Source organism: Phoca vitulina, unplaced genomic scaffold, assembly GCF_004348235.1.
Source record: "Phoca vitulina isolate PV1807 unplaced genomic scaffold, GSC_HSeal_1.0 scaffold1, whole genome shotgun sequence".
Lineage (NCBI taxonomy): Eukaryota > Metazoa > Chordata > Mammalia > Carnivora > Phocidae > Phoca > Phoca vitulina.
The window spans coordinates 14,463,226-14,477,656 of NW_022589704.1; the positions used below are offsets into that span (position 1 = coordinate 14,463,226).

The 14,431-nt window shown below is 44.1% G+C and overlaps 1 protein-coding gene across 1 annotated transcript in view; it reads left to right on the plus strand.

Moving 5' to 3' along the window:
- Positions 1–553: 553 nt before the first annotated feature.
- Positions 554–14,431, plus strand: part of WDFY1 (WD repeat and FYVE domain containing 1) — a 47,869-nt gene continuing 33,991 nt past the window's right edge. Inside the window, exon 1 of the mRNA XM_032401215.1 lies at positions 554–760. Within this exon, the coding sequence (XP_032257106.1) occupies positions 624–760 (137 nt within the window). The 5' untranslated portion in view covers positions 554–623. The remainder of the gene's footprint in view (positions 761–14,431) is intronic.

Sequence of the window (14,431 nt, forward strand, 5' to 3'; positions counted from 1 at the left end):
TGCGACCTTAAGCAAGTGATTTAACTTCTCTGTGGTCCAGTTTTCTCATCTCTGCAATGAGAATACAAAAGCACTTATCTCTCCATCTCTTAAAGTTGTTATCAGCATTAAATAAGACAATCCGTGTAAAGAAATTGGGATAGTGCCTTGTATATAGTCACCACTCAATGAGTGTCACTGTCTTTCAAAGATTCTAAACTGCACTATATTTTTTCACACTTCCAACATCTTGGAACGTCTTCCAAACAATGGCTTCTTAGAATAAACACAATGTAGTATTATTATTTCCAGAAGGCTCTGGTTTGGGGGACAATTTCTCGTCCCCTCCAACGGCTCAATCCATTCCTGGGTGAATGCCTTCACTTTTCAACCTTTATCACTTTTCCAGTCCGCGGCAGACGCCCTCTGGGACCCTTTACAGGGCTCGGAGTTTTTCGCTGTGCGGCTTCCCTAGGCAATACGGGCGCGGGCGGCAGCACTCGGGAGCTTACGGCGGCGCGGCGCCCACGCGGCCCCGGGAGCCGGAGCAGAACCGGCGCGTCCCCGCCCGCCCGGCCGTCAGCTGATGGGCCGCCCGCCGGGGAGGCCGCCGCCGCCGCCGCCGCCGCCGCCGTCGCGCGAACATGGCGGCCGAGATCCACTCCAGGCCGCAGAGCAGCCGTCCGGTGCTGCTGAGCAAGATCGAGGGGCACCAGGACGCCGTCACGGCCGCGCTGCTCATCCCCAAGGAGGACGGCGTCATCACGGCCAGCGAGGACAGGTAGGGCTGGCGGGTGGTGCGCCGGCCGAGGCGCGACGGGGGTGGCCCGTACTCCCGCAGGCGACGGGGTGTGGGGGCGGTGGGGTCGGCGGCCTCGTCCCTCTCCGCGGGGGGGCGTCCTCGGCCCCCGGGCATCTCGCCGCGCCCTTCCAGTCCGGGACCTTCACCCCCTAGCTCGGGACCCTGGTCCCACGGCGCTCCCCCGGACCGCCGCGCGGTCCTACTGCGTCCTTCCAGCCGGGGACCCCCGTCCCAGTGCGCCCCTTCAGTCAGGAACCCCCACCGCGCCACCCTAGCCCGGGATCCTACCCCGTTCCAGCCCGGGACCCCGGACCCGCCCCTCCAGCGGGGGGACCCCCGTCCCCTTGAGCCCTTCCAGTAAGTGACCCCCACCGCGCCTGTCTAGCTCGGGATCCTGGCCCCTTCCAGCCTGGCAACCCCAGTCCCACCGCGCCCCTTCCAGCCCGGGACCCCCGTCCCTGCTCTCCTTTGTGGGGTTTTGCTTGCTCCTCGAAAGCGTCGCGACCTCTGTGGGGTGGGGGTGGGGGTGCTTGGCCCTCCGCGGTCAGTTCCAAGCCTTGGAGCCAGGAGCACTGCGCGGGGTCCTGGTGCCAGGGATTCCCGGCTCTCAACAGACCTCCGGGGGCTTTCTCTCTCTTACTTCTGCTTTACTCTGGGGTTGACAACTCTTTTCGCACAACACCGGCTGCCTAGATCGGTTATTTTTTTTACAGCTGCTAGAACCATCTGAACTCTTATTTACTACATAGTTGTTGTTTTGCTTTGTTTTTTCGTAAAAGAGACTTATTTTTGAAAAGGTTAGGTGCTTTTATTTCAAAGAAAAAATTATCTTCCACCGTTAACGGAAAACCAGTATCACTTGCCATAAAGAATTAAACTCATCGCTAAAGCATGTCTCTATGCACCTAAAGTCGTCTCTTTCCAGCTCATTGGTCTGCTCAAGGCTGTGTGATTGGAAGAGATACTATTTGTTTTAAAACTTTAGTGTTTTTAAAACCCTAAACGTTTAAAAGGTTTGTGGCTTTACCGTGGGAATTTGGAGGAAATGACTGATGTTTGCGAGTGAAATTGTGTTTCCTTGCTACAATGAGTGATCTTAAATGGTGATATTCCAAAAGTCATAAAGGCCTCTGGAAGGTGGAAGGTCCTTGCTGTCCCCTTTGAGCTGACAGTGCAGTCCAGCCTTTTGTAGTCATAGCTTTCGAAGTACCATTGACGGCCTGTCCTCATTGGGAACAGAAAACCTGAAGCCCCCATATATCTTGCTTTTGAGTCCGTTTATTGTGAGCAGGCAATAGTCTCTCCAGTTCATTTGCGTGTAGCTGACCTCAAAGGAGGTGGGGAGCGATTGGAAGGACCTGGGTGTGGGTGTGCAGAAGCAGTAAGGGAAAGGGAGAAGGGGGTGCATGAGCCACAGGGAGAAGAAGGGAATGTGGAAAAGAAAAGGCGAAGGACACAATAATGGTATTTGCATGATATGAACTTAGATGCAGACAATATTTTATAAAACTTAGCTATCTTATTTGGTAAAATATCCGTGACTCATGCATGTTGCGTAAATTGCTGAATATTTGAGATTACTGGCCAGGAGCAGTGCTGATAAATGTTTTATGGGAAGTGATTACTTAGCTGCTCTGGGACTGAAATGTTCTGGGGGAGCCTTAGATCAGCTCACTTTTTCACTGGGGCACAGCAGGGCCCTTACTGATGACCGGACTAGGTGAGGGTTGGAGCCTTGTGTTTCTAATTTGTGTTTCAGGCCCTTGGAGCTTCCTTGAAGGTAGGACATTTTTGAGCAGGTGCCTTACTTTATGGGATTTATGAAAGCATGTGGCTATGGGTTTTTGTTGTTGTTGGATGTGGTGGTGCATCTTTACATTGTCATAGATACGTGTCATACTCTTCAATCATTCACTCATTCATACATTCATGTATTCATTCATTTATAGATTTAGAATACTGTACCTATTGATTGCCAGGCTCAGGGAATACAACACGGATCAAAAGTCACAGCACCTGCCCTCCTGACTTCTGATTCATTGATTTTTATGGCCCTTGACCTGATAGAACCAGCATATTAAGGAAACAGAATACTGACCGCCCTTATTCATCAAACAAGCATTTATTAGACACTGTGGGCTGGACCTGTGAGGTAGAAAGACAGTGACGCCAAAATCTGTTTCCAAAGGGCTGGACAGACTGGTGAAGGGATGGCCCTGTGCCCTCAGCTTCCAGGGTGTTGGGGAGACACAGAGGAAAGTGTGTCCTTGAGGGCCAGGGTTCAAGGAAAGCCTCAGGAGATGTCACTGGATAGAGTAGTGGGCTGTGTGAAGGAAGGAGGGTGCACAGCCCTGCGCCAGGCAGATGGAAGGAACAGGAGGCAATAGAGGACCACAGTTATTTCTAGGTGACCAGAGCAAAGAGTATATGAGTGGCCATGGCAGGAAAGAGTCCTGAGAGCTGGAGGGCCTAGTGTCCAGTTCTGGAAGGGCCTTTCTTGTGCACCATTCTTAGAAATTGGACTTTAGTTTGCAGGTAGTGAGGAACCATCACAGATTTCAAAGCCAGTGACATGATCAGAATTCATACTTTGGAAATAACAACAGCTAACCTTCTAAAAGTCCCTTCTCTCTATCCATAGAGAATTGGACCTATGTATGTACGGGCTGCATCCAGTCCTCACATCCCCCCATGAGGTGGGGGGGGTACAGTTACTTCCCTTATCAGTAGCTCCAAAATTAAATGTATTCTAAAAGTCAGAGGTGGGTTGGTTAGTTTGTTTGTTTGTTTGTAAACAGGGCCTGAAAACTCTTTGCTGCTAAAACTTGCCCTGAAGAGACAAGACTGTTTGTAATCTTTATTTATCCCGTGCAGCGTGAGTGCTCCTGCGTTTTCCTGCAGAAGCAGCGGTGCGTGTAAGTGCAGGTGCTGTCCCCGGGCCCCGCTGTGGGTGTTTGGAACGGAGGGTGGGTGTATGCATCCTACTGCAGTGGGCCTTTGAGGGTTTAGGAAACGGAGGCACAAAGGATCCTGAGTCACGCCCCAAGGGCTCATAGCTAGTAAGTGATTGGATTAAGATTTGAACCCAGGGCTGATTCGGAGGCTCTAGGTCTTTCTGCCATGCATCCAGGTTTGCTGCACATTTGGAGAAACCAAATGCAGGCGGTATCCGTCAGCGGTGGACTGTTCTGGCCGCAAGTGTAAAATGCTAGGATTCTGCCTTTTGCTATGATTTAGTTATCCTTCCTTTTAGTTTTCAGGGTTTTGTTTTGTTTTGTTTTTTAAAACAAAGCTTGTACGTTTTCTATATAACTTCTGCTTTAATGCTCAGAACAGTAACTTTTCACATTTAAAGTAGGCTCCAGCTGAAGTTAATTCATTTTATGAAAGCTAAAAGCAGCAAGAACTGGCTTGAGAGCATTTTGAGAGGAAAGTGAAAGATGAGAGGGTCACCTGAAGTTAGTGTCCATTTTTCTAAACTAGGCCAGTGATTCTCAAGGAGGGGTGACTTTGGCCCATAGTGCAATTTGGCAGTATCTGGCGACATTTTGGTTGTCACGACTAAAGGAGGGTATTGCTGGCATCTCGTGGGTAGAGGCCAGAGATGCTGCTCAGCATCCTATAATGCACAGGACGCTAAGTACCTCACAAAAAGAATTACCAGCTCCAGATATCAGTAGCACCATGGTTGAGACACCCTGGTTTAGGCTACATGTACTTATTTATCTGGTCTCTCTAGACAGTGGTTCTCAAACTTGAGCATGTATCAGATCCTGATTCAGTGAGGCTGGGGTGGGGCCTGAGAGTTTGCATTTCTTCCAGGTTCCCAGAGATGTTGATGCTGATGCTGTTGGTCCAGGAACCCCACTTTGAGAACCACTTTCTACAAGAGTTACTTGTCATGGTGCTTGCCTGTGTAGGCCCACTGGGAGCAAACACTTTGTCTTCTTTTCTGTCAGTTTCCGGGATGTATTTGCCTGGAGTTATTTACATGTTCTCATCGATTTCCTATTAAAACCAAACCGTGTAGGACAAATCTAAATATACATAATCCCCTCAAAGAATATTAAACCCATGTGGAATACCGAGCCTAATATGGTCGTACCTGGAGTCACTGGGAATGGTTTGGGCCATGAGCTTAGGGGTCTGATCTGAAATCGTTGGAGTTCCTGTGCCACAAAGGGTTAACAGAAAATGGCAACTACTCTCTTGTGTGCATTCATGTAGATTTTGTTAGAGTCATAATTACCCCAAACTCTTTTGTTACACTAGACCTGAATTTGTGTTTTTAACTTTAGTTTGCAGTTGCCTGAACTTGGGAACTGGCATTTTTCAGCATGCCAAAAATGGTACTTTTGTAAAGCTTAAAAAAAAAAAGCATTCTTGAATCAATAAAGTCAGACTGTCTCTCTAGTCAGGAAACTGTAAAAATAAAAGTACTAACCTGAGTGGTAAGAACTACAGCAATCATTTTCCTGATAGTGGGAACAGAAAAATGACTCAGCTTTCCAAACAGAACTGAACTGTGGTGAGACCACGAGAAAACCATTCCCTGGACACGTTTGCCTTTTGAACTTTTTTTTTTTTCCCTGTGGACTGCACCAAAAATTTAATAAGAGTACGCAGAAGGATAGAATTTTTAAAAGAAAAAACTTTATGAGAAAGCCGTAGAAATCAGGCTGCAGTCCTGCCGTCTTCATTTTTGGGAAACAGTTGGAGGATGAACGTGCTTATTATGCTGTTGCATCAGGGGCCTGGAGGCCACGATTGATTTCTGTGAGGAACTCAGTTGCCTGGCATAAGTCAAACAAAGGCAAATCTCATGTGTTTGGAATATTGTAGGATGTTGCACTTAGACCGGTAAACAGTAACAGTTAGAGAAATCCAACTTTTAACATATTTGGGTAGCATCTGCTTTGCTTGCTGTTATACCAGCTATTTACTCTGATATACTTGTTTCCTTTCAGACTTTTCTAAGCATATTAAGATAGTTTGAGGGAAAAATTATATATATACTAACTGTTCACGTGGAAGCAATTTTGAATCAGCAGCTTGATTTTTAAGTGTTATGCTTAGGAGAAAACCTGGCATAGCTGGAAGCTGTTGGCTTTTACTGAAACCCGGGGTATTAACTGCTGTGTTTTTGTTGTCACGCAGTGCCTAAAAGAAGACTCTTTGATTTGTGTTAGAAAATAAAACGAAGAAGTGAGAAGGCAAGAAGCATTTATTTCTCTGTTGTTAGAGTGGCCCTTCATTGTGAGGATCATTTTCTTTTTATGGCATAGTCGAGAGCAGATTCTGGATCCAGAATGCCTGAGCTTGAATCCCAGCCATGTGACCTTGGGCAGGTTGCTTATTCTTTCTGTGCCATAGTTTTCTCATCTGCAAAATGGGGACAGTACCTACCTCAGGGTTTTGTGAGACTTGGATTAATTAAGATTCAAAGTGCATTGAACAGTGCCCAACACAGGGAAAGCACTGTGTATGTGTTGGCTATTATTATTTCCCATGGAATTATTTTAATCTCATCAGAAGCTAAAGATGTCTGCTTTTCGAATGTGTGTGTGTGTAAATAAAAAAAAATTTCTGTATGAAGTAGAACAATAACCATTTTGGGAGTCACTTATAAACCTAAGTTCTTGTAACTGTCTTTGAGTTGCGTCTTCTCATCATTTCCATATTGGTCACAAGTCATATCAGTCATGAGTTTTCCGTTATAAAATCTTTGCCCTGCTGTGTTCAGGGGCTCCAAGACCACCCCTCAGTTCAGTGATTCATTAGGAGGACTGCCAACATACAATTGTATGCATGGCCCTGATTTATTACGGCAAAGGGACACAGACAGAATCGGTGACAAGAGAGGTAGGGGGTGAAGTCCAAGGAAAGCAGCTAAGCTTCCGTGAGCCCTTGCCCTGTGGAGAGTCACTCAAGAAGTGCTCCATTCCTCCAGCATTGAGTTATGACCACATGCGTAAAATACTGTCTACCAGGGGGCTCGTTAGAGACTCTGTACCCACCGCTCTTACTGGGGGCTGGTACTCTCTGCCTAGCGCTTGCCAAAATTCCAGAATCCCAGAAGGAAAGCAGGTGGTACAGTGGTCTCTCAGCTGTTAGTTTGAGGGAATCAATAAGCAGACCTGGTAGGAAGAAAGAAGCCTGGAACAGAATTGGAAATGAGGCTACTCTTCCTTACTGCCTCAAACTCTGCTTTTTGGGGGTTAGTTTAACCTTGTGTTTTGAGACATGTAGGCTATGGATAGAGTTTGAACTTTTTTTTGGTAAGTTAAGAAAGTGTTGCATGGACCCTACGTTGACGGCATCCTGCCTGGATTGCTCCTGCTCCTAGAGGTTCTGATGGCTTTTAGCCTTCTTAGTAGCACAGAGGTCACAAAAAATCATTTTGATGCTAACAGTGAACAGATAACAGCAGGAATGGTTCCTCAAGTAAGAAAAGAAAACATCTGCAAGGGGCGCCTGGGTGGCTCAGTCGTTAAGCGTCTGCCTTCGGCTCAGGTCATGATCCCAGGGTCCTGGGATCGAGCCCCACATCGGGCTATCTGCTCAGCGGGAAGCCTGCTTCTCCCTCTCCCACTCCCCCTGCTTGTGTTCCCTCTCGCTGTCTCTCTCTCTGTCAAATAAATAAATAAAATATTAAAAAAAAAAAAAAGAAAAAACATCTGCAGGTAGAAGACCATCCATCTGGCTTCTGGAGAGGCATTCCTCATTTAGGAGCTGTTGGACATGCCACATAAGTAGCCTTCCTCTTGGGATAAAAATCTGCCTGTGACAAAATCAGGAGTCCGAGAGTCATCATCATGGGCCGTTGAAGCTGTTCAGAATTCCTTCCCTGACTGTAGAAGGAGATGGAAATTTACATTTTTCTCAGCCAATCTAATTCTCCTCGGTAAAAAGAGGCTGATTTCCCTGACTTTCCGTTTAGATAGTCAATTCAATAAAAATCTAGTGTTTCCCCCCTTTGTTACCAAAGGAGAAAGGCTTCTTTCTGCAGCAGGAATGAAGAGGGCAGAGTTCATGAGACTTGGCTGAAAGGAAACTGCTATTTATTTGATAAGAGCAGATGGCACTGATGACCATATCCTTTTCCTTCTCGTGTAGGCTAACATCCTAATGTTAGAGAAAGCACCGAGGCTCCCAGAATGCACCGTGTCTATGGCCCCTGAAGGTGGTTAGAGTAGGAAAAAATATCTTTTGCTGAAGGGAACAGAAATGTTTGGTGATTTATCCAGATATGAAATAGTATCAGCAGCCCTAAGAGTGACTAGAAAATCAGATTTCCTCAAATTTAACTATTGTAAGAGTTTAAAAGAATCAGGCCTTGGGCTTAATTTGTAACATATGCTATCCTCTGTATTTTGTCTTTAATTGGTTGAGTAATCCTGGTATATCAGTTTATAATGTAAAAATGGTTGAATTGCTTTCATTTAGCTGTTTTGGGATAATTAGGGTGTTTTTTGAGAAATTTAAAAAGGGGCGCCTGGGTGGCTCAGTCGGTTGGGCGTCCAACTCTTGATTTTAGCTCAGGTCTTGATCTCAGGGTCATGAGTTCAAGCCATGTATTGGGCCCCATGCTGGGCACGGAGCCTACTTAAAAAAAAAAAAGATCTGGTTTTAGAAATGCTGACGTGTCAGGCAAGACAGAATTTGGCCTTGTGATTTTACCAAAGCACTGGTGTGCTTTTTGACTCTATTTATCAAAGTGTGGGTGTGGTTTTCAAGGTAATCATACTGGAAAATAAAATGTATTTAATCCAGATGTGTGATCTCATGGAGTTTTAGGTTTAAAAATGGTATTAATCTGTACTCCCACGAGATGCCTTTTGGTTTGAGAGCCAGTGCTTTTCACAAGAAGAACCATGCTTGGAATCTGTCTTCGTTCCTCCTCTTTCTAGCTTAAGCAGATGAGGCTTTATAGACTTAGTGATTTCCTACATTTTTAACTTGCTTTTAACTCCCTCAAAGAGGGAGTCAAAGGGACTAGAAGAAATGAAAGGAGATTCTCTACCTATTCTGATCATCAGGCATATCTTTGAGAAGATCATAGACTAGTCTTGCTGGAATACAGACTTCATTCTTAATCATACCTGTGGTTTTTAGTCTGCTTTTCATGTATCTGCTGTAGTAAGGTAAAAGAACACGCAGAATTCTGATCCTTGGTAGGATGAAAAATATTGAATAATATTTAATTAAGAGTAATAACTTCATTTATGCTTTACAGTAACTTCTTTAGTTTCTTGGGATTCAAATTGGCATCTGTGCAAAGTGAGGATCCTGTATTTCAGTTCAAAGTTAAAGTGGACTTATTTGTTGATTCAGTACTTTTAAATCCTTGACACTCAGTAAATGCCATGTGCTATTTTTATTCTTCATTTTAAGGTCAGAATCCCAAGTATTCTTTTTTTTTTTTTTAGAATTTTATTTATTTGACAGAGAGAGACACAGCGAGAGAGGGAACACAAGTAGGGGGAGTGGGAGAGGGAGAAGCAGGCTTCCCGCCAAGCAGAGAGCCTGATGCGGGGCTCGATCCCAGGACTCTGGGATCATGACCTGAGCTGAAGGCAGACGCCCAACAACTGAGCCACCCAGGCACCTCCTAAGTATTCTTAAAGGTATTCTAGGGGCGCCTGGGTGGCTCAGTGGGTTAAGCGTCTGCCTTCGGCTCAGGTCGTGATCCGGGGGTCCTGTGATCGAGTTCCTGTGTCAGGCTCTCTGCTCAGCAGGGAGTCTGCTTCTCCCTCTCCCTCTGACTGCCGCTCCCCCTGCTTGTGTGCGCTCTGTCAAGTAAATAAATAAAATCTTTAAAATAAAAAAGGTACTCTGTTTTTGGAACAGATGGCATTGTGTCATTTAGTTATTGCTATGAAACAAACCACTTCAAAATTCAGTGGCTTAAAACAGCAAGTACAGTTGGCTCTTGAACAACATGGCTTTGGACTGTGCCGGCCCACTTGTATGTGGATTTTTTACAGTATGGTACTATAAATGTATTTTCTTTTCCTTATGGTTTTCTTAATAACTTTTTCTCTTCCCTAGCTTATTTTATTGTAAAAATAAATACCCATCAACTGATGAATGGATAAAGAAGATGTGCGTATGTGTATATATATATTATATATATTGGAATATTATATAACATACATACATATACATACATATGTGTATATATGTAACAGAATATTACTCGGCCATCAAAAAGGATGAAATCTTGCTATTTTCAATGACATGGATGGAGCTAGAGTGTATTATGCTAAGCAAAATAAGTCAGAGGAAGACAAATACTGTATGATTTCACTCGTATGTGGAATTTAAGAAAAAAAAACAGATGAAAATATGGGAAGGAAAAAAAGAGAGGGAAGCAAACTATAAGAGATTCATAACCAAGAAACTCTGAGAGAGAAGGTGGCTGGAGGGAGGTGGGTGGGGGAGGGTCCAGATGGGTGATGGGGACTAAGGGGCGCACTTGTGATGAGCACTGGGCGTTGTATGTAAGTGATGAATCACTGAATTCTACTCCAGAAACCAATATTACACTGTATGTTAGCTAGAATTTAAATAAAAATTTGAAACAAAAACAAACAAAGTGCATGTTAATCGAGAGAGGTTTTGTTAGAGTCACTGTTGCTATTTAGCACAGAAGTCAGGATTTCTTTGAACTAAATGAGAGCTTTGAAGTTAGACCTAGACTTTTCCACACTCTAGATTTGTTTGGAGGGAAAGAGTAATTTAATTCTTCATGTCTCCTTATTGTTTAGGGGTTACTGCTTTGGAGGATAAAATGTTGAATTTTCTGAAAAGCGTTTTTTTTTGAAAAAAATTTTTTACTTATTATTTACCATATAAAGCTGCTTTGCTTTGAATTACTTTTGTAATGTTTTGAAATGTGAATTTTCATCATCCTCTGATAAAAGGGCAATAAAATTGGACAAAACAACTAAACAAACTGATGTTGGTTTGTTTGATTTTAGCACGTTGACTCCCTTTACTTTCGCCTCCCTAAGTATAAAATGGAGGTCTTGGCTGTTGTCTTTGCCATGAGGATGTGACGTCACGTTCTCAACCGGCAGTAGCCTTTCTTGAATCCTGATGTGTTTTCTAGAATCCGGGAAGTAGCTTTGTCTGCCACTGCAGTTCATCGCTGTGAACTTACTCAGGAAGTCAAGCAGGGACATGTTTGTCAAGAGGCACGGTGTGTTGCCTTGTGTCTTTCAGGCCTCGTGGCCCTGTGTCTTTCGGGGTCTTCTCTTTCCTGCCTTTCTGCATCTGATTCCTTTACCTGCCCCCTACTCACTTCTCCTGGGGGGTGACATTCTCAAGGTTTCTCTCCACCCATCGCCTCCAGCCCTTGAGTTTCAGTCTGTGGGTCCGAGTCTCCTTGTTAGCTCTGCGTGTTCTTGGCCCTCTGCACTGACCTCCATGGATGCATCAGATCCCTGACCAGACTTGATGGGGGCACGACCAGCTCCAGACTTCAAGGCCTCACCCGTGGCAGGAGCTTCTGTTGAAGACCGTACCAACCTCAGAAGGAGAGCTCTCAGTGAGGGGTGACCCCAGCCTCTTAGGCTCTGCCTTTCTAAAGAGAAGTGGCTGCAGCCTACTTGGAATTGCCTCTGATTGTGGAGCCTGCATGTGCACTGGGGCTTCGACCCAAGGCCTGTTTTACTCCTCAGCCTTGTTTGCTCTTGGTGGGAATGATTTACCAGACACAGTCTTAGGGAGTGCACAATCTTCACATTTATTTATTTACTTACTTAATTCATTGAAAGAGAGAGAGCACGAGTGGGGTGAGGGGTAGAAGGAGAAGCAGACTCCCCACTGAGCAGGGATCCTGACATGGGGCTTGATCCCGGGACCTGGAGGTCATGACCTGAGCCGGAGGTAGCCCCTTAACGGACTGAGCCACCCAGGTGCCCCCAGTCTTCACATTTAGATAGCTGCCTTGAGTTGAGCAGATACATCCTTGAGTGCCTCAGGGCTCGTGAGGAATTGTTCAGTTGTTGGTTTGTTCTTCTGCTTACTGAGTTGAGGTTGGGGACCCTGCAGTTCTCTGAGTCTCAAGGCTCCAGGACCAACCCCCCCACCCCAGGAGCTGAAGGCCTCGTCTGCTTTACAGGTGTGTCCTTCTCCTCTCCTACCTGTCCTGCCCAGCCTGGCTCAGCCCAATTACAGTAGTTAGATACATCCGTTTACAAAAAAATTAGCATTTCATAAACATTTTCTCATGGATTCATGGTCTTTGCAACTATTTGTAATGACTGCGTAAGCATACTAATTCAATAGCTTATCTGAACCCATGATTTGCAGAACTATTTGTAATGACTACATAAGCTATTGAATTAATATGCCATTAACCCATTTCATTATTTAACATTTTCCCCCAATTTTTACTCCTTTGAATAATGCTCATAGGAACTTTTTTGTAATGTGTAGTTCTTTTTTTGCATATTAAATAATTTCTTCAGAATCAGTTGCCAAGCGTGGAATTCCTCAATCACTTTGTTGTTGTCATTACTATTAGTAGCAGCAGCCGTATTAGGCAGGAAACGTTTTTCTCAGTACGTGAAACAAATTCTTGCCAGAGAGTTAGTTCTGATTTACAGTGCTGCCAGAAAATTATGAGAGCCCTAGAAATGGCATTTTATTATTGTTTTCTGTTGTTCATTTGCTGAGCCCTGCACAGCGATACACTTTAAACACATTGCAGTCTGAAATACTTAAAAAAATACAGTCCAACTTTGGCTTCTCCTTTATCTGGAAAATAACTGGATCATCCACCTAGCTGAAGAATGATAGACAAATAAAGTGATGGTAGTGGTGGGCATCCAGCGTGGTGATGCATATATAACATTACCGTCTTACATAGAAATACCTTCTCTCACCTACCCATGGAAAATAACTGCAGCTATATGTAAGCCCAGGCTTCTCTAACTACGAGGGCAAGAGGAGATTGGTATAGGTAATGGTAGCATGGAGAACTCTGAAAAGATTTTATGTAGCCTCTGAAAGAAATGACACATTTCCTTTCTAAGTACCTTTTGGAAAAATATCAGACTGTTGTTTTAAAATAACTTAAAAATAGAACCTGGCAAAGGTGAACATCTTTCTAAGGTCTTGGTTTTAAGGAAAGACTTTTTTTTTCAGATTGGCATGCTCTTGGAATCTCAAAGAAAACCCATCCGTAAAAAATGGCTAGAATAAGCAGCAAGCAAAGCATAAAATGAGTTTAGGTGAGTGGGTGTAAACTTGTCAAAATATTAAAGGAAAAGTTAAGCTGTGATATTTTAATTTAACTCAGAGAGAGTGGCTGAGACATTCAGTTAGGCAGAAAATATTGTGGTTTTTGTAGAAATAAAACAATCTGATCTTGACACTCAGTGATTATATGGTCTGTTAATAACAGGCTAGAGTTTTTAATAGTTTTGTCCTGTAAATGTTACTAAACTGTATTATTGTGTTGCTTTCAACTTTAGATTTTACTTCCAATTTACAGAATAGTAAATTTTTTTGAGCTCTTGAATTTGTTGATTTTTTTTAATAAGCAGCCCAATTTAAGCCTATTTTTACAACCATTTATTACCCAATTGAGACACATTCTAAACATAATACAAGGGGCGCCTGGGTGGCTCAGTCGTTAAGCGTCTGCCTTCTGCTCAGGTCATGATCCCAGGGTCCTGGGATGGAGTCCTGCATCAGCAGGAAGTCTGCTTCTCCCTCTCCCGCTCCCCCTGCTTGTGTTCCCTCTCTCACTGTGTCTCTCTCTCTGTCAAATAAATAAATAAAATCTTAAAAAAAAAAAAAAAAACACAAGCAGGGAAGCCTGCTTCTCCCTCTCCCACTCCCCCTGCTTGTGTTCCCTCTCTCGTGGTCTCTGTCAAATAAATAAATAAAATCTTAAAAAAAAAAAAAACACAATACAAAACAAAGTCTTATATTACTTAGTAGAAATTATACAACTTTGTTTAATACGTAGGTTCTTGGTAGTAGTGGAGTTAGGTGTTAAACTTAACGTTGTTTTGATTTAATCTTGGAAATGGGAGATTTTAGCATTGTTGTGGAAGGAAGGGAAAGGGCATGGCTTGAAAGGAGAAGGGACAGAATTCCAGATAGAAGATGTGCATACAGAGAGGTAGAGCTGACTATCAAGGTCAAGTGCCTGTTTTGGAACTTGATTCTCAAGCATGGACGGTCTTCTCTCAGTCTGGATGTAATCGATTTTCACACGAAACATCATGTGAGATCATCTAAGTCCTGCCAGTTCCAGCTGCTATGGCAGCTGGTGCGCCGTAGGTCAGCTGGGCACAGACCAAATTGTAATACTGATGTTTGTCCTCCAAAGGAAGTAATTGTGTGTTCCCAAATGCTGGTGTCTGGGTAGTTTCCATGTTGACCTGGGGCTATTTTAGATATCATTCTGAACTTCATGAAATAAAAATTAGGCTTTTCGAGGTTAGACGATTGGATGGCAGAGATAAGCTTTAGGGTTTCCCACTCATGGCCAACTTCTCTGTTACTGAGTATTGCTCTTCTTCCACGAGGGAAGAGCATGTGCCACGGTATCGTCCTTTGAGCTGCCTGGGCGTCCACGAGGATGTGGAATTACAAACTATAAAAATTAAAGGTCCCTTCCTACATGAT